Source organism: Ranitomeya imitator, chromosome 7 (genome assembly GCF_032444005.1).
Source record: "Ranitomeya imitator isolate aRanImi1 chromosome 7, aRanImi1.pri, whole genome shotgun sequence".
In the NCBI taxonomy this organism is placed as follows: Eukaryota; Metazoa; Chordata; class Amphibia; order Anura; family Dendrobatidae; genus Ranitomeya; species Ranitomeya imitator.
Window position 1 is genome coordinate 65,005,477 of NC_091288.1, and position 25,179 is coordinate 65,030,655.

General features: G+C 43.6%; 1 protein-coding gene across 7 annotated transcripts in view; it reads left to right on the forward strand.

Moving 5' to 3' along the window:
• The first annotated feature begins 1,360 nt into the window (after positions 1-1,360).
• FN1 (fibronectin 1) overlaps positions 1,361-25,179 on the forward strand; it is an 81,559-nt gene continuing 57,740 nt past the window's right edge. For 4 of the 7 annotated variants that reach the window (XM_069733396.1, XM_069733397.1, XM_069733400.1 and 1 more), the window contains exons 1-8: positions 1,443-1,734; positions 14,635-14,763; positions 15,066-15,203; positions 17,069-17,200; positions 17,463-17,600; positions 23,622-23,780; positions 24,337-24,507; positions 24,754-24,933. In XM_069733396.1, the coding sequence (XP_069589497.1) occupies positions 1,587-1,734; positions 14,635-14,763; positions 15,066-15,203; positions 17,069-17,200; positions 17,463-17,600; positions 23,622-23,780; positions 24,337-24,507; positions 24,754-24,933 (1,195 nt within the window). In that variant the 5' untranslated portion in view covers positions 1,443-1,586. Of the gene's footprint in view, positions 1,735-14,634; positions 14,764-15,065; positions 15,204-17,068; positions 17,201-17,462; positions 17,601-23,621; positions 23,781-24,336; positions 24,508-24,753; positions 24,934-25,179 lie in introns of all 7 variants that reach the window. The other 3 variants (XM_069733401.1, XM_069733398.1, XM_069733403.1) reach the window with 3 other exon arrangements.

Below are 25,179 nucleotides of genomic sequence, written 5' to 3' on the forward strand. Positions count from 1 at the left end.
CAGATCGAGTGCTCTGCTGCACGGGGCTTCAGGAAAATGGCCGCGGGATGCCGCGCGTGCGCATTAGAGATCGCGGCGGCCATTTTCCCAAAGCCGAGATGCAAACTCGGCTTTGGGAAAATGGCCGCCGCGATCTCTAATGCGCACACGCGGCACCCCGCGGCCATTTTCCTGAAGCCCCGTGCAGCAGAGCACTCGATCTGCGCACGCGCGGCCCCAGGAAGATGGCCGCCCCCACCGATGCAAGGGATTACAGCGCAGATCGCGCGCTGCTTGTTCACCACTACGCCACTACGCCACCAACGTAAAGCTGAGGAAGAACCAGCGATGTCACCACGCCCTCCTGACCTGACCAGCCTGATTGACAGGCGAAAACGGCGACTTTGGTAAGTTATATCTCAGCATAGGTGGGGAATCGGGGTACACTACAGGAACACACAGCGCAGGCCCTATTTAACAGTATTTATAGCTCAATCTCAAAAAACGGGGTGACAGGTTCCCTTTAATTATTCGCAATAACAGTAATTATGAACCAGGGATGCCCAATTTTTTTACATGCCACTGTCTGTAGTCCTCCATATTCACGAGCTCAGTACGACTACACCCCACCACTGTTTTGCCGCTTTCTGCCTATGCAGAGTGTAGACAGACAGCTACCAATCAGTGGTGTGAGTGGGGTTATAGAGCGCTCAGCATTCAGAGACCTACTACATCTGCAGAAGATGAAACAGTGATTTTTTAGCAAAACTGCAGCAGCCAAGATAATTCCTGGGACCAAGGTCTCCATGCACATCCTGCTTCACTCTGATGGGGCAGCAAAAACCTGGTGACAAATTCCCCCAAAATAATAAGTACAGCCCAGACTGGGGGTAGGTGGACAACCCCTTTAATTATGTACCACATGCTTGCTGAAAGAGTGCCTTGACCATGGCAAATGAGTAAATCTCACAGTTCAGTCTGTAATAATAATTATAGCATTGAACTGGTTCTCAGTGAAGGAGCCAGAACACTTAAATAAAAAAAATTAAAAATATGTACTAAAACGAATCTGGGACTTCTCAGCCTTCCTGGACAATTATAATCCGGACTTTACACAACAATCCCAAACCACTGGGAGAAATAAACCCACAGATAAAGCAAATGGACGAGCATTCCTCTACAAAGCGATAACTGGAGCCGCTGAGTGCACAGCACCACTACCACCTCATGACCGCCTCTCCCAGCCGCACCGGGCACACTGCGCTCTACGCGCCTCCCACCGCTTATATAGAGGACACAAACTCCGCCCTCCGGTGACGACACCGCCTGGAACAGACCAATCGTAGCAGCGCAGTGTGTTTGGCGCGCGCCCCCGGTTCTCCTCCGCAGTGTGTGTATATATATACAGCGCGGCCGCTCTCCGCTCTCTATCACTGGCCGGCCGGAGCCGCTATCTGCCCGCTGCCGCCGCTTCGCATCCGCCCTACTTCTGGCTGTCGGTGTCCTCGCTCGCTCTTTCCTTCAGCTCTTCGCCCTGGGAAATGCGCCAGTGACCGGCTGCTACTAACTACACCATTGATTACCTGTCTCCTTACATCGCCATCAAGATGACCCGGGGGCCCTTAACCGGGCTGCTCCTCACCCTGTGCGTTACCGCTGCGGTGCAAGCCGCGCCATCTGAGCGGAGCAAAAGTCGCCGGCAGGCACAGCAACAGCTACCGCTGCAACCGATCGTCGCCGCGGACCCCAGTCAGAGTAAGGATCGCATGTGATGTCTTTGTTTTGTGCACGGTCGGCAGTGGTCTGTGTAATGCATCAGCTAACTATGGGATGTATCAGCTAACTATGGGATGTATCAGCTAACTATGGGATGTATCAGCTAACTATGGGATGTATCAGCTAACTATGGGATGTATCAGCTAACTATGGGATGTATCAGCTAACTATGGGATGTATCAGCTAACTATGGGATGGTCATACACTGGGCACCCTGCACCCCATCAGGTATCATTTCTAGGTGGCCATATACTGGGCGACCTGCACCCCATCAGGTATCATTTCTAGGTGGCCATACACTGGGCACCCTGCACCCCATCGGGTATCATTTTTAGGTGGCCATACACTGGGCGACCTGCACCCCATCGGGTATCATTTTTAGGTGGTCATATACTGGGCACCCTGCACCCCATCTGGTATTATTTTTAGGTGGTCATACACTGGGCACCCTGCACCCCATCTGGTATTATTTTTAGGTGGCCATACACTGGGCGACCTGCACCCCATCGGGTATCATTTTTAGGTGGTCATATACTGGGCACCCTGCACCCCATCTGGTATTATTTTTAGGTGGTCATACACTGGGCACCCTGCACCCCATCTGGTATTATTTTTAGGTGGCCATACACTGGGCGACCTGCACCCCATCGGGTATCATTTTTAGGTGGTCATATACTGGGCACCCTGCACCCCATCTGGTATTATTTTTAGGTGGTCATACACTGGGCACCCTGCACCCCATCTGGTATTATTTTTAGGTGGCCATACACTGGGCGACCTGCACCCCATCGGGTATCATTTCTAGGTGGCCATACACTGGGCGACCTGCACCCCATCGGGTATCATTTCTAGGTGGCCATACACTGGGCGACCTGCACCCCATCGGGTATCATTTTTAGGTGGCTATACACTGGGCGACCTGCACCCCATCGGGTATCATTTTTAGGTGGTCATACACTGGGCACCCTGCACCCCATCTGGTATTATTTTTAGGTGGCTATACACTGGGCGACCTGCACCCCATCGGGTATCATTTCTAGGTGGCCATACACTGGGCACCCTGCACCCCATCAGGTGTCTTTTTTTTGGGGTGGGGAGGGATAAATTGATCCCCACAAGGGACAGCTGTGTCTTCACTTCTCAACCAGGACTATAATCATATGGGATCAATATTACTGTGTGTGGCCAACTTTAATATTTGGGTAAAGTGATCAGACCAGAAAATAATCCGATCTGGAGAAACAATGGGCCAGACAAGTCCACAGAGCGTAGATCCAATGTTCCTAGAAGTCTGCAGCTGGCACCTAACTTTATGGGTTGTTTTCTATGAATGTCTATGGAGTACCTTATTGTGTGCCCACCATCCCCCTAAAAAAACCCACAGTGGCCTCTGGAGAACTGCTACAGTGTCCAACCATTTGTCCTCCCCCTTTGTGAATAGTCAGACTCATTGGGGGCACTCTTCATTTTACAGGGTCCGATATTAGTGACATGCCTCGGTGTGTGAGCGGTGGTCTCTGGGGTCCCATAATTACTATGTCTGCCCACTGTATAACTGTGTATTCCTGCCGCACCTGGAACTTTTCCCCTAATTGTAATTACATATAAACTTTCTAAATAAACCTCTGTTCTTTGTTTTGTCTCTGGACAGACTGTTATTTCCTCTGCCTCAGACCAAACTATTGTTCGAAGCAAGGAGATTTTAGTAGTGAGCTGTAAAAATGTACAGGCTATCCGAAAATCTTTGTGACTCAATGATGGGGTCTGGGCTGTCGCCACCTGATTATTTTATTTTATTTGTTATTTTTTGTTGTTTGTATCTCCGTTTTGATAAAACAAACAGTTGAAAGGCTTTTGCTTCACCCTCCCCACAGACATATTAAATGGCCGCCATTCTGGCTGTCTCCCGTACACCGGAGCGCTTGTTTGGTTGAGCTCTCCTGTGCTCCCTACAACATCTTTGCCCCTTTCATCTTTTCAGTTGTCTTTCCTCCAGTGTTCAGCAGTGCAAAACTGAACATGCCCAAACATCTCCCCCAAAAACCAGTTGGTGAGTGCCCCCATACAGACTGTTGTCTGATCCCATCGATATCGGTGGGTGCGGTCAATGTGTATGGGGGGCTTTAGTCTCTGTTAAAGCACAATTACAGTATTTTTTTTTTTTTTTAAAGCATGCTGGAACGGGGCTACTAATCCAGCTTCCCTGCCCCTAGTCTTACTTGCCATCTGCGGTCTTCCGCTCTTCCCAGAGCCGCTCCAGTTCCGCACCACCAGTCATAAGCTCTCAATGTAAGTCTATGAGAAGCTCACTCTGGCTCTCATACACTCGTGAGTTGTGACATCTGGATCACCCATCAAACACTGGAGCGATCCAGCGGATCACAAACTGCTGAAGACCAACCAGAGCGTCACTGATGACAGAAGACCGCAGCTTTTAAGTATAAGACTAGAAGCGGGGAACTTGGATTAATGACATCACTTCAGCGGTAAAAATAAAAACCCGCTGCTGTAACATCCCCGTTTGTACACTGTTTTAGGATGGGGTAAATGGAATTAGTGATCCGTTTCTTCAGTTATGCTAGGGGAAGCAGAGATCCTTCACGGATTATGAGGTCGGTTTTTAGAACGGATAGAAAAAAAATCCCAATTATAGAACATTTTCTTCTGTTCTAAAAAAATGTCTTAATAATGTATTCTAATCTATGGGGTTTCTCTGCTTTGGTTTACATTATCAGCTGTTGAGTTTTATGCACAGACGAATTTTCATGTGGACAACCTTGGCTTGTCCCTTTGTACTTGTTCTAATTGGATCCAGCGATTATTTTTAGCAATTGTAAAACCTGGTGTTAAATGTGCCACCTTCAGTTTATTGAAAGCCAATCTGTTTTTGGTGCCCCTCTTGTTGGGTTACAGGATTATTAGCTGTTGTCTTGGCATGCATGTGTTAATGGCACATTTGTGTGGTTTCTTGCTTTATTTCTGTTTGCCTTTGTTGCTAAGTGTTTGAAGTTGTACATGGTACTTTTTAGAATACATGAGGCATATCTGATATGCATGAAACCCCAAAAACTGGTAGATCTAAAGTTTTCTCCACTTCTGACCTTAAATGGAAGTATTCCTTGTTTTAGTTTCTGTAGATACTGCCATGGATTTTGTACATCTACTCTCTACTCCTTGTCTGACCTGGATTGTAGGTTTTACCATAAAACTTCTATTTTAAATTAACCTAGTTGTAAAATCTGGACCCTCATCTGGTACCTAGAGTGATAGGAAAGATTGTGTTACACTTTGCAGGACCCAAAACAACTGGTATTTACATGGACAACCCATTGATCCCAATGTGAGGCGTGTGGTGATTTTTTTTTTTTCACCAGTGGTGGCGCTGCAGGAGACTGAAGACTTGCTGTTGGGTTTTCCCCCGCACCTTATAGTGAGATGGACTTATCCTTATCTTATCCTGGGGATAACTTCATTTTCTTTTCTCAAGGTAGCCTCAGCTTTCACGGTCAACAAGAGTAAGGGTACCGTCACACAGTGCAATTTTGATCGCTACGAGGGCACGATTTGTGACGTTCGAGCGATATAGTTACGATATCGCAGTGTCTGACACGCTCCTGCGATCAGGGACCCCGCTGAGAATCGTACGTCGTAGCAGATCGTTTGAAACTTTCTTTCGTCGTCTAGTGTCCCGCTGTGGCGGCATGATCGCATGGTGTAACATGTATCGTATACGATGTGCGCATAGTAACCAACGGCTTCTACATCGCACATACGTCATGAAATTATCGCTCCAGCGTCGTAGATTGCAAAGTGTGACAGCAGTCTACGACGCTGGAGCGATATTGTTACGACGCTGGAGCGTCACGGATCGTACCGTCGTAGCGATGAAAATTGCACTGTGTGACGGTACCCTAAATCACAGGGATCTTTTAGGTCAGATGTGCAAATGACCATCTGCTCCCATTAGTCCTATAAGGTGTCCTTGTGTTTGTCTAGGGCACTGAAGAATACTTGTGTAATGAGCGAAAGATTGACACCTTAATGGGAGGGTGTAGGGTTTTGCCAACATTTGTGTCTCTGGCTTCAAAGGATCAGTTCCGAAAAACAGATACATTCCATGGAAGGTTGAAGTAGTCTAATATTTATGTTTCCTGTGCCAAAAAAAGGCCTCCAAAGAAGAGCAGCAGGCCATGCCGCACCTTGATGGAGCATGCTTTGGTGTATGATGAAGTTGCTTCCATGGAATTATGTTGGTGTTTTGGAAACCTGAAGCTTTCATGTAATTTCTTTTCAACGAAGAATGGCCATGCTCATGCTGCCTCGCCTTCGCTTTATATTCCCAGGGTTGGAGCCCTCTAAGGCCATGCGCACACATTGCGTGTTTGAGTTTGTGACCTCGGTATTTCTAAGCCAAAACCAGACGAGGATAAAAAATACAGAAGTGGTGACGTGTTTCTATTATACTTTTTTCTTCTGACTGTTCTACTCCTGGTTTTGACTTACAAAGACTCACCAAATACTCAACGTGTGCAAGTGACCGTAGGGTTTTGACTCTTGGATCTTTCTTTTATGGCTTCTCTAATTGACCTGCCAGAATGGCTCAAACCTAAACTGCCAATTACGAGCTCTAAATGGCCATTATACTTTATCCAAAAATTCCACCATTTATTCTACAACAAGGTTTGCGAAGACAAAGGGGAAAGAAAAACAAGCTTTTATTCAAAGAAGTGGATAATAATGCATTATATAGTAGCCAAATCCTTCATGCTCCAGCCACTTATCTTTTATGAAGTGTTATGAAGTGTCTCTGTTCTGCCACTTGTGACCATGATGGGTTAGAAATAGATTTAACTACTCATGTATGGTTTTTATCTGTCTGGCACAGAATTGTTGGCACGTTCCCTGCGGTTTACTTGTTATAACACACATTTGTGAAGTGTGATTGTTCTCCATGTAATGCTGGATGGCTAATTAGCTTGTGTATCAAAATATTATCGTATTTCTATTATAAATGATGGCATGTGTATTTTATGCTGCTTTGCTTTTTTAGAACATTGGTTTCTAGTGGGTAGGCGAGACCTAATGTAAGATATAATCTCCAAAAGTCCTAGTAAATGCTGAACAATGGTCGAGACAATGCCTGCGGTGGCTAACATCATAGCCTGCTTTGTCCTCTGTCCTGCCATTTACTTTGTATGGCCTGAAGCTTAGTATAAAGTGCAGCCTCCGTCTCCTCCTTTTGTGCCTTTTTATAAGGCAGTTTAAGATGTAATTACAGAGCAAGTCCTGTGATTCCAGGTCTTCCCTTTGTTCTCCTAGTTCTGTGTTTGTCACCTCTTTTATATGTTGTTATTATTATTATTATACACTTTTTTTAGCGCCATTTATTCCATGGCGCTTTACATGTGAAGAGTGGTCAAATATAGACAAGTATAATAAGCATGAGCAATACAAGGCACTATAGAACCAAAAACACATGGGCTACTTGCATAGTGAACAAGTCTGTAGAAACCTGTTCACACCACCAAAGAACTTGAAGACACAAAAACGCACAGAGAGGTCAAAAATACTCTGTTGTAAAAAAAAAGTCACAGTAAATAAGCAAGTGCTAGTCAAAAAATGAAAAAAAAAAAAAATACAGGGTATTTAGTTAATACGGTTTTTTGCAAAAAAATGTATACTAAGCTGCTCCACCAATCGCCAAGGTATACCCATAATAGAACAGTTCTATCTAATGTATATAATCCCTATCTGATGTATTTAAAAACCTGATCATCTGTATAGTACCTGTATAAGCAGGGTTCAGAGAGAAAAAATATACATGTGGACATGCAGGATGGAACAGCTACAATGCAAATGACCCACAGAGGAGTGGTGAACTGCCCAGTCTTGTAGAAACAAGAGAACAATTATAGAACCAAAAACACATGGGCCACCTGCATAGTGAACAAGTCTGTGGGTCATTTGCATTGTAGCTATTCCATCCTGCATGTCCACATGTACAGTGGGGCAAAAAAGTATTTAGTCAGTCAGCAATAGTGCAAGTTCCACCACTTAAAAAGATGAGAGGCGTCTGTAATTTACGTCATAGGTAGACCTCAACTATGGGAGACAAACTGAGAAAAAAAAATCCAGAAAATCACATTGTCTGTTTTTTTATTATTTTTTTTGCATATTATGGTGGAAAATAAGTATTTGGTCAGAAACAAACAATCAAGATTTCTGGCTCTCACAGACCTGTAACTTCTTCTTTAAGAGTCTCCTCTTTCCTCCACTCATTACCTGTAGTAATGGCACCTGTTTAAACTTGTTATCAGTATAAAAAGACACCTGTGCACACCCTCAAACAGTCTGACTCCAAACTCCACTATGGTGAAGACCAAAGAGCTGTCAAAGGACACCAGAAACAAAATTGTAGCCCTGCACCAGGCTGGGAAGACTGAATCTGCAATAGCCAACCAGCTTGGAGTGAAGAAATCAACAGTGGGAGCAATAATTAGAAAATGGAAGACATACAAGACCACTGATAATCTCCCTCGATCTGGGGCTCCATGCAAAATCCCACCCCGTGGGGTCAGAGTGATCACAAGAATGGTGAGCAAAAATCCCAGAACCACGCGGGGGGACCTAGTGAATGAACTGCAGAGAGCTGGGACCAATGTAACAAGGCCTACCATAAGTAACACACTACGCCACCATGGACTCAGATCCTGCAGTGCCAGACGTGTCCCACTGCTTAAGCCAGTACATGTCCGGGCCCGTCTGAAGTTTGCTAGAGAGCATTTGGATGATCCATAGGAGTTTTGGGAGAATGTCCTATGGTCTGATGAAACCAAACTGGAACTGTTTGGTAGAAACACAACTTGTCGTGTTTGGAGGAAAAAGAATACTGAGTTGCATCCATCAAACACCATACCTACTGTAAAGCATGGTGGTGGAAACATCATGCTTTGGGGCTGTTTCTCTGCAAAGGGGCCAGGACGACTGATTCGGGTACATGAAAGAATGAATGGGGCCATGTATCGTGAGATTTTGAGTGCAAACCTCCTTCCATCAGCAAGGACATTGAAGATGAAACGTGGCTGGGTCTTTCAACATGACAAAGATCCAAAGCACACCGCCAGGGCAACGAAGGAGTGGCTTCGTAAGAAGCATTTCAAGGTCCTGGAGTGGCCTAGCCAGTCTCCAGATCACAACCCTATAGAAAACCTTTGGAGAGAGTTGAAAGTCCGTGTTGCCAAGCGAAAAGCCAAAAACATCACTGCTCTAGAGGAGATCTGCATGGAGGAATGGGCCAACATACCAACAACAGTGTGTGGCAACCTTGTGAAGACTTACAGAAAACGTTTGACCTCTGTCATTGCCAACAAAGGATATATTACAAAGTATTGAGATGAAATTTTGTTTCTGACCAAATACTTATTTTCCACCATAATATGCAAATAAAATGTTAAAAAAACAGACAATGTGATTCTCTGGATTTTTTTTTCTCAGTTTGTCTCCCATAGTTGAGGTCTCCCTATGATGTAAATTACAGACGTCTCTCATCTTTTTAAGTGGTGGAACTTGCACTATTGCTGACTGACTAAATACTTTTTTGCCCCACTGTATATTTTTTCTCTCTGAACCCTGCTTATATAGGTACTATACAGATGATCAGGTTTTTAAATACATCAGATAGGGATTATATACATTAGATAGGACTGCTCTATTATGTGTATACCTTGGCGATTGGTGGAGCAGCTTAACATAATACATTTTTTTGCAAAAAAAAGTAACTAAATACCCTGTTTTTTTGTTTTTTTTTCATTTTTTGACTAGCATTTGCTTATTTACTGTGACTCTATTTTTGACCTCTCTGTGCGTTTTTGTGTCTTCAATACAAGGCACTAGCAGGTACAGAAGGAGACAGAGGACCCTGCCCGCGAGGGCTCAGTCTGCAGGGGATGGATGAGGATACACTAGGAGAGGGATATGTCCTAAAGTAATAGGCAACTACAGTACAAGTCATAATCTCTTATTCAGGGTGGAGTAAAAAAATGATGGTTTAGTATCAATACATTGTTGACCTACATAGCAATTTTTATAATTTATCTCAATCGATTCCAATTTTTGTAGCCTCAGAATAAAAAATTCCTGCAAGTTCTTAAAGCGGCCAGAATTAAAGGGAACCTGTCACCCCAAAAATCGAAGGTGAGCTAAGCCCACCGGCATCAGGGGCTTATCTACAGCATTCTGTAATGCTGTAGATAAGCCCCCGATGTAACCTGAAAGGTGAGAACAAGAGGTTAGATTATACTCGCCTGGGCGGTCCGATGGGCATCGTGGTTCGAGGCCTCCTATCTTCATAGGATGACGTCCTCTTCTTGTCTTCACGCTTCGGTGCAGGTGTACTTTGTCTGCCCTGTTGAGGGCAGAGCACTGCAGTGCGCAGGTGCTGGGCCTCTCTGACCTTTCCCATAGCCTGCGCACTGCAGTACTTTCCTCTGCCCTCAACAGGGCAAAGTACGCCGGAGCCGCAGCGTGAAGACAAGAAGAGGACGTCGTCATAAGAAGATGGGAGGCCCCGGACTGTGGCGCCCATCGGACCGGATCGCAGCGGGACCGCCCCTGGATGAGTATAATATAACCTCTTTTTCTCATCTTTCAGGTTACATTGGGGGCTTATCTACAGCATTACAGAATGCTGTAGATAAGCCCCTGATGCCGGTGGACTTGGCTCACCTTTGATTTTGGGGGTGACAGGTTCCCTTTAATGTGAAGAGAAAACACCGTGTGCACTGCTACAAATAGGTGCTAAGACTTAGGTTCCCAAACCATCAATATATATAGTACAAGAAGTCTAGCACTCAACTTCAGTAACCGTAGAAACGATTTATTGGTAGCACAAGAAACGTTTCAGTCCCTTGGGACTTTCATCAGTCACGTGCTTATGAGGGCCGTTATGGCCAATAATCTAGAGTTGAACACAACGTAAATGAAAATGGCGCATACGTAGAACGCCCCAAATAGCCGAAATGGGGGCGGAAATAAGAGCTGGAGCACAGAGGCGATAATGACCACCTACAGGAAAACACACCCGTAGCTGTGAAGACTGAAGGGAGAGGGAAGGAGAGCCGCCTTCAGACACGGCGTTCATTTACGTTGTGTTCAACTCTAGATTATTGGCCATAACGGCCCTCATAAGCACGTGACTGATAAAAGTCCCAAGGGACTGAAACGTTTCTTGTGCTACCAATAAATCGTTTCTACGGTTACTGAAGTTGAGTGCTAGACTTCTTGTACTATATAGGTTCCCTTTAATGTCATCCAAAGGGCTTCTGTGTAAAGCCCTGGAAAAAACGAATTCTGGCATATCCACCAACATGGGCCTTTGTCTTCAATGAAGCAGACTGAGTCACTTTGTGTTCTGAGTTACCTAATTTTTGGCAGTGTCTGTCTTCTTGAGGTGAGCTCAAAAAATGCACTCTATCAACTTTTTTGTCCACCTCAAGACCACGGGCACTGCCGAAAATGAGGTCAGACAGCACAAAGTGACGCCATATGTTTCGTGAAGAGCAATGATTATCATTTATTATGCTTTGCTTATACAGCGCCATTAATTCCCCAGCACTTTACAGACATTGTCATCCCTGTCCCTCTTGGGACTCATAATCTAAATTACCTATCATTATGTCTTTGGAGTAAGGAAGGAAATCTGAGGAAACCCACACAAATATGGGGAGAACATACAAACTCCTTGCAGATGTCATTGGTGGGATTGAGGACCCAGGACCTCAGCTCTGCAAGGCAGCAGTGCTAACCACTGAGCCACTGTACCAGTCCCAGAGCGGAGTGGGTATAGCGATGGCGACGACCTGTTTTGTGACCTGCCTAATTCATTAGTAGGCCTCTTAATAAATCAACAAGACCAGTGTGAAGAACTCTGGTCCAAATTTATCAAGACCAATGTCTTTAGTTATTTTTTAATCTTTGCTTATTTGGATTATTCTTTCACAATTGAAGATTAGTTTATAAGCAGCAAATTGTTCTAATTTGTTACAAAAATGGCAAACTTATAAATTATTTAAAGTGAACCGGTCAGGACATTTTTATATGGAACCAGTGGTATGACTGTACGGTCACTGGTTCCTCATTAAACAATTTATTTATTCTTTTAAAGATCCAATGTGCCAGTCAGAGAAATGTAATGTTGAAATCGGGCAAAGTTACTTTTGCGCTGTAGAATTGAAAATGTCCGAGGTCAGATTTATGGTGTATAGAAGGACAGCTGATTGTTCTGGATGATGGCTTGTACCATTTAGTTCTTCTTTCTTTGTACTTTGCATTTCTTCTTGTATGAAAAAAATGCTATGGGTAAAGATAAATCTTTGATCCTCCCTTCCTTTAAAATTTCCTATAGGATTCTGAAAAATAAAACCACTATAGGATTCTGTACATTTTTGTTTATACCAATTGTTCGGCAGATCCTTACCACTCTGACCAGCAGTGATGTTCTGGAAAGAAGGATGGCTGCTAAGATCTTATCATGGACACAGATGAGTAAATCTGGCTATACACATGACTTGTGTAGTCCAGATCTGGTCACTATCTCATGTGAAAATGGCTTTCCGGTAGTCTTTTGTTGGTAAATATCAGGATGAAAGGGAGATTGGTCGAATTAAGTTTTAAGCATGCCCATTCCTTTCTTCTCCAGAGGTAAGCTGGCATGTTGGAGGCATTAATCTTACAATTCCTATATTTCAATGCAGATCTTCATTGTAGTTTTGGCACCATGGGCTTATAATTTCATTGAAACGGGCATTATTTATTTAGTTGCGTTTAAAAAAAAAAAAAAAAAAAATTGCTTGAAAGGACGCTGTATAGCATTGTGTCTTTTGCTTTGGGTCTTTGTGATGCTTTAGTAATATTGTCCATGAACCAGCAAGTAATTGGCAATTATTAGTTTACAACACCCCCTTGTCCCATTGGTATGGTTTTGCATGATGATACATTTGTGAGTGTTTTTCCAGCAGCAGAAGACGCTTTGGAAAACGACGGGCAATGTTTTTCCTAAAACTTTTTTTTTTGCATGTATAAATGGTGAATGGCTTGCCAAACACCTGAGAATGGTCTGATCACTTCTTTCAACCGCTTCAGGCTTCCAAGTGGGTTAGAAGAAGCTCATAAAATCTGAACATGTGCTTAGCAAGCCATTTTGAAATTGCACTGCATATATTAATTCTTTTGATCGTTTCTTTGGCACTTTTTTTTGTGGGCCAGTTCCTGAGAGGACCCACCTGAAGGACACCATGTGCACGTACCCTGACGGTTAACAAGTCAAGTTTTGTATCTTGTAAAAGTTATGTGAAAAAAGTGATTTTTTTTCGGAAGTGCCGAGACTAAATTCCAGAATATTTCACCTGCATCGTAATGTCAGGTTTTAACACACATTTATTTTAGATATGAATGGATTTCTGGTTTAATAAGAGTTCATAAATCTGGTGAAACTGAAGTCGTCTTGCAATGTGTAATGTCGGTGTGCTAATAAAATACAGATGACTGTGATCTGAATATACGAGGTTATATATTCAGCTGGGATCAAATGCCGATGTCTGAGGAGATTCATTTGAGCTCCGTCAACATACCAGACATGACCTTACAGAGAGCCGGGGCCCAAGGATTAGGGTCTGTAGATTCATGTGCTTGATTGCGTGGACGACCATGCGTACCTGTTTCATATTACACCATACCTCGAATTTTCAGATCTGTAGATAAAGGACTTGCCCAATTCACATGATCATGCTTGTTAGTAACCCCATCGTATACGCTATAACTCCATAATGACTGATCCGAGCACATGGCGGTGGAAAAATGCCAAATTGCACAATAGTCAAGGTAATGGGTAATAAAATGGCTGCAGCGTTTTACATGAAAAACCATATGCCTTAGCCTTCAACCACCAACCTGAAGCTTGCACCAGTTTGCAGTAAAATTGCACGTTTGCAGAGTTCGTTATGGCGGCATTGTGGCTGCCATGTTGAAAAAATCCTCTGTAGTTGTCAATCCTTTATATGCATTGTTTCTGGAATTTGCAACTAATGTGGCTTCCAGATTAAAATGTGCTTTGTTAGGGCAGGTGCAGACGACAGCATGTTCTCTATCAGCGAGTACCGTCTGAAGATGGTAAATCGCTCTCTGATCAGTTTTGTAGGATGCGGAGAGTTCAGTCTTCCCGCAAAGATTGAACTAACCTTGGCTTTCATCCAAGTGTGGTCCAATGTTTTCCACGGAACCAAAGACCCGAATGGGCAAGTGGCATCTGAGGCCAATTGTGCATTCTACGCAGTTTGTTTTTCTCCTTTTTTCTTTTTCTTCTTTCCATCTGACCACTTGGTCCAAGGACAAAATCAGACATGCATGGTCTTATTGAATAACAATGCTCCAAGTGAGATCCAATGTTTTGACAGACCAAAGTACTCGAATGGACGAGTGCCTTCAGAGGCCAATTGTGCATGCTACGCGGTTTTGTTTTTCTCCTATTCTTTTCCTCTGACCACTTGGTCTGAGGACAAAATCAGACATGCACTGTTTCATTGAATAACAATGGTCCAAGTGAGATCCAAAGTTTTGACGGCTTGCGCTCGGGCTGAAACTACGGTCATCTGCACAAGCCCTTACATCCTTGTTCCATTGTAGGGTTTTGAGTATTTCAAGCGCATTGTCTAAGTTCATTCTACATATGGCAATTATATTCGGCAGGACTGTATGAAGCGTCCAGAAAATTTCTGCGCCAGACATAATATATGTCAGTAGAGTTGCGTATGACTCATGTATGTATGTAGCGTACTGAACTTGGTTATAAATCACAAAATAAATTAATGTAACTTTATTCTGCAGGGGGATGTCATGACAATGGACAGTATTATAATATTGGACAGCAGTGGGAACGGACTTACCTGGGCAACATGTTGGTGTGTACCTGCTATGGAGGTGGTAAAGGCTTCAATTGTGAGAGCAAACCAGAAGGTAAGTATGCAACAAAATCTGCCTTTTGGGTTTGCATGGGTGATGGCCATGAGGGTCTATAGGTTTATGTAAACAAGCCATTTTTTTATTTTTTTTCTCTAAAGTGTAACCTGCTTATCTAAAGTGAGCGAAAATACACCTGCAATTAAGAAGGCAGCCTTCGAATTAGGAGATGCTCTTCTGTTACAAAATGGCGTTGGTCTATGTTTGAAAATTGCATCCCCTTCGTTCTTCCTTGAAATTGTTAGATAGAATGCATGGTAACTTGCAACACTACATGATATGGTCCTTTTCCTAAACAGCTGAAGAAACTTGCTTTGACAAGTACACCGGTGGAACGTATCGTGTTGGCCAAACCTATGAGCGACCAAAAGACAACATGATCTGGGACTGTACCTGCATCGGAGCCGGGCGAGGAAGGATCAGCTGCACCATTGCAAGTAATGGCCTTTTCTACTCTACAGACAGCCCAATGTTTTTTTTTTTTTTTTTTGCTTTCCTTTGCATGGGTTGCTGATAATGAACCATTTGTTCCTCTGGCTGCATGCAAATACATGTAAAGGTATTCCTGTGACACTTGCAAATTTCCCCTTGTATAGCCATGGGCATGAAGGTGTTACTGTGATAAGTCAAGTGCTGACACCAGATGTTCACTATAGGGGGATGGCTCTCTAATGTCTGTTTAAATCACAGCCAGGAAGGTATATTTATATTATACTTTTTCCTCTCGGTTTTGGCTTACAAATACAAAGGTAAAAAGTACTGAACGTGTGAATGTGGCCTTGTAGTATGATGCAGTTTGTTTTTGTTTTTTCCTTCCTCAGTCTGGGGATCTATTAATAATATTCAATATCCCGCGACTTATGTAGTTGGAGACTATGAGCACGTCAAGACGATGTTCTTACATTGTGTTCAAAGCTGCCTACAACAATCATTTTTTACTGTTCTTTTTGTTGTCTCTTGTGCATGTTGATAAAATTTAGTGGTCTCTTGACAAAAAAGCCAGTTTTAACTTCCTATGGTTTTTGCACCAAAAATGCAACCACAACGTAGACCTGCTTTTTTCTTTGCGCTCATCCATTGTTTCCTATGGGTGAAAAAATGCTGCAAATGCCGTGAAAAAAGTGACATACTGTAGTTTTCCAAATCCATTAAGAAAATAAACCAAGCTGTGTATGATTTCTGAAAACTCGTAGACTTTGCTGGTACTGTAAAACGCAGATTAAAATTTGAATTTAAAAAAAGTTGCATTTAAAAAAAGCTGCAACACTGCAAAGTGTGAAAATGGCAAATGTAACGTAATAGCAAATAAAAAATGTAGTGTAAAGGTACCGTCACACTCAGCGATGCTGCAGCGATATAGACAACGAGCCGATCGCTGCAGCGTCGCTGTAGAGACGTCAAACACGGCAACTCCAGAACGATGCAGGAGCGATCCAGTGACGTAACGGCGACTCACTTATCGTAGCTGGTTGTTAGCTCCATGTAAAACATTGCTGGCATCGTTGCTTTTGATGTCAAACATGACGATACACGCCGACCTGACGACTAAATAAAGTTCTGGACTTCTAGCTCCAACCAGCGATATCACAGCGGGATCCAGATCGCTGCTGCGTGTCAAACACAACGAGATCGCTATCCAGGACGCTGCAACGTCACGGATCGTTGTCGTTCTCGTTGCTGAGTGTGACGGTACCTTTTAGTTCCCTGGAATCTGCAGACTGGATTCCTCTGGGGGTCCACACCTGGATTAGGTTCATTCAACGGGGCTAACGTGCAAGTGGCTCCTGCCTGTAAACGGTTTAAAGACGTGTAGGCAATTATGGAAGCATTTATTACTTTTAGCAGCCAGATGAATGTCATTTTGATTTCCCATTAAAAGCTATGAGTCTGTCTCTAAAACTGATTGATTTATTTTTTGGCGCCAAATAAACAAAGATGAGACAAAATTGCATTAACTTATTCTAATTACACTGGTTACTGTAGTAATAATAATAATAATAATAATAATTTTTATTTATATAGCGCCAACATATTCCGCAGCGCTTTACAAATTATAGAGGGGACTTGTACATACAATAGACATTACAGCATAACAGAAATACAGTTCAAAACAGATACCAAGAGGAGTGAGGGCCCTGCTCGTAAGCTTACAAACTATGAGTAAATTATGTCTGACTGTTTTTATCTTCCTATTCATTTTGATTGTCACCATTTCTGAAAGCACATCCCCCGATAACTACTAATACGGTCTTCCCTGGTGCAAGGAATTGTCGGTGCACATCTAACTGAAGTTTCCTTGCAGACCGCTGTCACGAGGGTGGCCAGTCCTACAAGATTGGAGACAACTGGCGCAGACCTCATGAAACTGGCGGCTACATGTTGGAGTGTGTATGCCTTGGTAATAACAAAGGAGAATGGACATGTAAACCCGTAGGTAAGAATAGGGGATATATACATGGGTTACACTGAAAAAAAAAGTTGCAAAAAAATAAATATATATATATTTTATTTTAAAAGCAATAATATATTAATAAACCGTTCCTTCTAATCAGAATGGGGGTTTACCACTGTGTTCTACAGTGATTACAGCACTGCTGGGTCAGACGTTTTTTTTTTTAAATTGCATATTTTCACCCATTTTTAAGGAATGTTTAATTGATAAGTAAATGTCTAAATTGTCATTTTTGTTTGTATAGCTGAGAGATGTTACGATAATACGGCGGGCACATCTTATGTGGTGGGCCAGACCTGGGAGAAGCCTTACCAGGGATGGATGATGGTGGATTGCACATGTTTGGGAGAAGGAAGCGGTCGCATTACTTGCAGTTCTAGAAGTAAGTATTGTCTTGAGGAGTATTTGCTATTTTATTTGATCAGTAGTTGAGCGAATATGTTCGGAAATAGGTGGCCGAATCTGAATCTGCCGTATTCGTAACCTATTTGTTTGACGATCGATTCCAAACCGTTTCGGTAATTTCTACTCCCATTGATTCCAATCACGTCTGGCGCATATTGCAAATACAATATTCGCCGCCGATTTGTAATCGGAACCGAATTTTGAAAAATTCACTCAACTCTTCAGCTAACACCGATGGTAATCCACATAATCTATCTTTGCGCTAAGAAATGTGCTGCTCTTTAATAAGTGCGCTTGCTTTCCTCCCAATTTCTGGAACAAAAAAAATTATTTTTTTTTTACAGCTGTGTACGTAATGCCTACCCATTCGTAAGGGTGCACTGCGCAATTTTTAAACTTTTTTTTTTTTTTTTTTTCCCCTTGCCCCCATAGTCGTGCATTGTAAACAGGTTTTCAGCTTTTGAACACCTGACTACGGTGCAAAGCTGCTTATTTATCAGATGAAATGATCTTTTGGCTGGCTTGTCTTTAACCCCTTAGCGACCGCCGATACGCCTTTTAACGGCGGCCGCTAAGGGTACTTAAACCACAGCGCCGTTAATTAACGGCGCTGTGGAAAAAGTGTATAGCGCCCCCCACAGGCCGATTTTCTCCGGGGTCTCGGCTGCCGAGGGTAGCCGAGACCCCAGAGAACATGATTCGCATTTGCGATCGCCGGTAATTAACCGTTTACCGGCGATCGCAAAAAAAAAAAAAAAAAAAAAAAAAGCGATCTCTTTTTAATTTCTCTGTCCTCCGATGTGATCGCACATCGGAGGACAGAGAAAAGGGGTCCCAGGTGGCCCCCCAATACTCACCTAGCTCCCCCGATGCTCCTCGTGTCTCCCGGTGGGCGCCGCCATCTTCAAAATGGCGGGCGCATGCGCAGTGCGCCCGCCGGCCGGCACCGGGAGAATCTTTGGGGTCTCGGCTGCCTGGGGTAGCCGAGACCCCAAAGAGCATGATCGGGGGTCGGTTTTAGCGACCCCTGTTTTGCGATCGCCGGTAATTAACTGTTTACCGGCGACCGCAAAAAAAAAAAAAAAAAAAAGTAAAGTGTAATTCTCTGTCCTCTGATGTGATCGCACATCAGAGGACAGAGAAATAGGGGGATTCGGGGACCCTAGCATACTCACCTAGGTCCCTGGATCCTCTTGCTGCTCCTCCTGGCCGCCGGCAGAAGAACATGGCGGACGCATGCCCAGTGCGCCCGCCATCTGTCTCCATCTGCCGGCCGGCAGGAGAACAGCGGTTAGGGGTAGGGTTAGGGTTAGGGGTAGGGTTAGGGGTAGGGTTAGGGGTAGGGTTAGGGGTAGGGTTAGGGTTAGGGCTAGGGTTAGGTTAGGGGTAGGGTTAGGGCTAGGGTTAGGTTAGGGGTAGGGTTACGGCTAGGGTTAGGGGTAGGGTTAGGTTAGGGGTAGGGTTAGGGGTAGGGTTAGGTTAGGGGTAGGGGTAGGGTTAGGGCTAGGGTTGGGGCTAAATTTAGGGTTAGGGTTGGGGCTAAATTTAGGGTTAGGGTTGGGGCTAAATTTAGGGTTAGGCTTCTTTCACACTTACGTCGGTACGGGGCCGTCGCAATGCGTCGGCCCGACATACCGACGCACGTTGTGAAAATTGTGCACAACGTGGGCAGCAGCTGTAGTTTTTCAACGCATCCGCTGCCCAATCTATGTCCTGGGGAGGAGGGGGCGGAGTTACGGCCACGCATGCGCGGTCAGAAATGGCGGATGCGACGTACAAAAAAACGTTTCATTGAACGTTTTTTTGTGCCGACGCTCCGCCAAAACACAACTGATCCAGTGCACGACGGACGCGACGTGTGGCCATCCGTCACGATCCGTCGGCAATACTATGGGCAAAAAACGCATCTTGCGGGCACATTTGCAGGATCCGTTTCTTGTCCAAAACGACGGATTGCGACGGAATGCCAAACAACGCAAGTGTGAAAGTAGCCTTAGGGCTAGGGTTAGGGTTGGGGCTAAAGTTAGGGTTAGAGCTGGGATTAGGTTTAGGGTTTGGATTAGGGTTGGTATTAGGGTTAGGGTTGGCATTAGGGTTACGCTTGGGATTAGGGTTAGGTTTGGGATTAGGGTTAAGGTTAGGGTTGTGATTAGGGGTGTATTGGGATTAGGGTTAGGTTTGAGGTTAGGGTTGAGATTAGGATTAGGGGTGTGTTGGATTTAGGGTTTTGATTAGGGTTATGGTTAGGGTTGACATTAGGGTTGTTTTGGGGTAAGGGTTGTGATTATGGTTAGGGTTAGTGATTAGGATTATGGATCAGGTTGGGATTAGGGTTAGGGGTTGGAGCTAGAATTGGGGGGTTTCCACTGTTTAGGTACATCAGGGGGTCTCCAAACACGACAGCCAATTTTGCGCTCAAAAAGTCAAATGGTGCTCCCTCCCTTCTGAGCTCTGCCGTGCGCCCAAACAGTGGGTTACCCCCACATATGGGGCATCAGCGTACTCGGGATAAATTGGACAACAACTTCTGGGGTCCAATTTCTCTTGTTACCCTTGTGAAAATAAAAACTTGGGGGCTACAAAATCTTTTTTGTGAAAAAAAAAATATTTTTTATTTTCACGACTCTGCATTCTAAACTTCTGTGAAGCACTTGGGCATTCAAAGTTCTCACCACACATCTAGATAAGTTCCTTGGGGGGTCTAGTTTCCAAAATGGGGTCACTTGTGGGGGGTTACTACAGTTTAGGTATATCAGGGGCTCTGCAATCGCAACATAATGCCCACAGACCATTCTATTAAAGTCTGCATTCCAAAAAGGCGCTCCTTCCCTTCCGAGCTCTGCCGTGCGCCCAAACAGTGGTTTACCCCCACATATGGCACATTAGCGTACTCGGGATAAATTGGACAACAACTATTGCAGTCCAATTTCTCCTGTTACCCTTGTGAAAATAAAAACTTGGGGGCTACAAAATCTTTTTTGTGAAAAAGAAAATATTTTTTATTTTCACGACTCTGCATTCTAAACTTCTGTGAAGCACTTGGGCATTCAAAGTTCTCACCACACATCTAGATAAGTTCCTTGGGGGTCTAGTTTCCAAAATGGGGTCACTTGTGGAGGGTTTCTACTGGTTAGGTACATCAGGGGCTCTGCAAATGCAACATAATACCCGCAGACCATTCTATCAAAGTCTGCATTCCAAAACGGCGCTCCTTCCTTCCGAGCTCTGCCGTGCGCCCAAACAGTGGTTTACCCCCACATATGGGGTACCAGCATACTCAAGACAAATTGGACAACAACTTTTGGGGTCCAATTTCTCTTGTTACCCTTGTAAAAATAAAAACTTGGGGGCTACAATATCTTTTTTGTGGAAAAAAAAATATTTTTTATTTTCACGGCTCTGCATTATAAACTTCTGTGAAGCACTTGGGCATTCAAGGTTCTCACCACACATCTAGATAAGTTCCATGGGGGGTCTAGTTTCCAAAATGGGGTCACTTGTGGGGGATTTCTACTGTTTAGGCACATCAGGGGCTCTCCAAACGCGACATGGCGTCCGATCTCAATTCCAGCCAATTCTACATTGAAAAAGTAAAACGGCACTCCTTCTCTTCCAAGCTCTGCCGTGCGCCCAGACAGTGGTTTACCCCCACATATTGGGTATCGACGTACTCAGGAGAAATTGCACAACAACTTTTGTGGTCTAATTTCTCCTGTTACCCTTGTGAAAATAAAAATTTGTGGGCAAAAAGATCATTTTTGTAGAAAAAATGCTATTTTTTTTTTTTTTTTTTCACGGCTCTACGTTATAAACTTCTGTGAAGCACATGGGGGTTCAAAGTGCTCGCCACACATCTAGATAAGTTCCTTAAGGGGTCTAGTTTCCAAAATGGTGTCACTTGTGGGGGGTTTCCACTGTTTAGGCACATCAGGGGCTCTCCAAACGCGACATGGCGTCCAATCTCAATTCCAGCCAATTCTACATTGAAAAAGTAAAACGGCGCTCCTTCACTTCCAAGCTCTGCGGTGCGCCCAAACAGTGGTTTACCCCCACATATGGGGTATTGGAGTATTCAGGAGAAAATGCATAACAAAATTTATGGTTACATTTCTGTTTTTACACTTGTGAAAATAAAAAAAATGGTTCTGAATTAAGATGTTTGCAAAAAAAAGTTAAATGTTCATTTTTTCCTTCCACATTGTTTCAGTTCCTGTGAAGCACGTAAAGGGTTAATAAACTTCTTGAATGTGGTTTTGAGAACCTTGAGGGGTGTAGTTTTTAGAATGGTGTCACACTTCATTATTTTCTATCATATAGACCCCTCAAAATGACTTCAAATGTGATGTGGTCCCTAAAAAAAAAATGGTGTTGTTAAAATGAGAAATTGCTGGTCAACTTTTAACCCTTATAACTCCCTAACAAAAAAAAATTTTGTTTCCAAAATTGTGCTGATGTAAAGTAGACATGTGGGAAATGTTATTTATTAACTATTTTTCGTGACATATCTCTCTGATTTAAGGGCATAAAAATACAAAGTTTGAAAATTGCAAAATTTTAAAAATTTTCGCCATATTTCCGTTTTTTTCATAAATAATCGCAAGTAATATCGAAGAAATGTTACCACTAACATGAAGTACAATATGTCACGAAAAAACAATCTCAGAATCAGCGGGATCCGTTGAAGCGTTCCAGAGTTATAACCTCATAAAGTGACAGTGGTCAGAATTGCAAAAATTGGCTCGGTCATTAAGTACCAAATTGGCTCTGTCACTAAGGGGTTAATGTTCAGCAGAGCATTGTCCAATGTAGAGTAGACCTGTGCTTTCCCCATAGAGGGATCTATGATGTGATCTTTCTGTGCACGTGTGACTTGCGGTCGGCCTGTCTAATCAGATCGGCGTCTATTTGATGCAGCAAATCAGGTGGTGTAAATCCCCTGTAACACCGCACAGATTATCACTATTTGCATCAGTCGTGTCCCTGCCTCCGCTCCCAATCTAATTTACTTCTAGAAACGCACACAAGCCAATTCTGAACGCTAAATTCTGAACCATATTCTTTCACCAACTTTTTTCTTTTCTTCGAAAGTAAAGGTTTATCACCCGTCCGATTATGCATCATTTCGGTGACTTGTGTATTGGACACTTGTGTAGGACTCTGCGCTTTCCCAGCCGACTGTGGAAATCTTCTTATCTAAGAATTTTCCTGTACCATTTGGAAACGATTTACATTGATCGCTACTTCCTTGGAATGCAGATGACCTTAGCATTTTAGTCTTGTAGTGCTTCATTATGATAATTGGGATTGTCTTGTGAAATGCATGCCCTCCAGGAGGGTCCCAAACAAACTGCCAGCAATACTCATACTTTACTACCACAAATTATCACATTCCTATTGAAGATTACTCGTAAACACAAATTATTAGTTTGGAAAATGCCGAAAATTCATTGCTTGGAGCAGGAATGCAATATCAAAGTAGGATACAAAGTGATGTGACAGAAAGACATTATAGTGCTAATATTGGCTGTACGTGTGTGTGTGTGTGTATACTGTATCTATATCTTTTAGTGTGTGTAAATATAAATGTGTGTCAAATTTTAGTGTATACATACTCTGGGATCCTTTTATTCTCACACGCATCTCCAGACACATCCAACACTCATAAACCAGAAGGCTGTTTATTTATCTTCCAGACTCCACCCTGGGTTGGAGATATGGTGAACAGCCTCCCACCCACTCTACACCTGTTCAATCAACCCAGCCCTAAATATGGTTGGTTAACCCCTCTCAGCATTTAGTGTGCTGGAGCATTTTCTAGGTTCATATCACTGAAGCTAACAACGTCAGTGATGCATATCGCCCCTCCGGTACTTTGCCAGTGACTGTCACAAAACATACACACTTTATATAATGTGTGTGATAAAGAAATATATTTAGTGTGTGTGTGTATTGTATAATGTTATTATTTAGCATTCATTTGTCCTACTTTTGCATATAGATAGGTGTAATGATCAGGAAACCAGAACCTCCTACAGGATTGGAGATACTTGGACGAAGACCGATCCCAGAGGCAACTTGTTGCAGTGTATCTGTACAGGCAATGGCCGTGGGGAATGGAAGTGCGAGAGACACTCATCCTTACAAACAACTGGTATTGGTGAGTTGAATTTTTTTTAAATGTCTATTAATTGATATATTGATAGTATTGCGCACAGGCAATATTTTTTAGTTTGCCTAAAGTGTACAGACTAGAAAGGTGTTTGGCTTTTCATACAAGAAACCAGGCAGTACAAGGGTTTCCTCATCCTTACATGCAATGACCTTCTCTGTGGAAAGCTGTTAGACCCCCCCATACACATTCCTGGGTCTACTGATCCAGCTCAAATGTGTGTTTGGAAGACTTTTCTCCAGTGTGTATGGGGCCTTTACAGAACACCTACCACGAAGTCCTTACACATAGTGTTTTCTGAGTTTTAGGCCGGAGTCACACTACAGCGAGATACGGCCGAGTCTCGCAGGTTAAAACCAAGCTCTGGCACCGGTACTCCGGAGCGGAGCGTGCAGCTCCATGTATTGCTATGCGGAGGCACGCTCCGCTCCGGAGTGCCGGTGCCAGAGCTTGGTTTTAACCTGCGAGACTCGGCCGTCTGTTTGTGATCCCGACCTCACAATTAAAATCAATCTTACGCTTACTCTGTTTTGTTTTCCTGTAGTGGTTGATACTGGTATAAAGGCCCTGACGCCTGTGGCAAATATTGATCTTGAGCACTGCGCGACTGACAGTGGAGTCCAGTATTCTGCGGGCATGAAGTGGGTCAAAACACAGGGTAGCCAGCAACAGATCTGCACTTGCCTGGGCAACGGCGTCAGCTGTGAGGAAAGTGGTAGGTGAAGGTGCTACAAATAAAATAAAATATAAATTATAGAAAAAAATCGCTCTCGCTCTCTCTCTCGCTCTCGCGCTTTCTCTCTCTCTCTCGCGCTCTCGTGTGTGTATACACACACACACACACACACACACACACACACACATACACACACACACACACACACACACACACACACACACACACACACATACACACCGCTGAAGAACTTCTTAGCATCCTGATTTTTGTGTTTTCATACAGTTGCAGTTGGCACATATGGTGGCAATTCTAACAATGAGCCTTGTGCAATCCCATTCATACATGATGGCAGAACCTACTATTCGTGTACGACCGAAGGCCGGCAAGATGGAAAGCTCTGGTGTGCAACAACATCCAACTATGATGAAGACAAGAAATATTCCTTCTGCACAGAACAACGTGGTAAGCCGATAGTGATGGTAACTTTAGTTGGTGAATTATAGACCCAGACAAGGCATTTTCTGGAGTATGAAATATTGTCCCATTATTATCTGTTAGTAATTAACGCTACCAGTTGACCATTCCAAAGTGGTGCTGACGGGCTTTAATTTCCTGAACCAGATTGCACTTCTATTTTTAAGGAAACTCTATTTTTATGATATGATTGCCTAGCAGAGCAGAAATAATAGGTTGATGGTGTCACTCTCT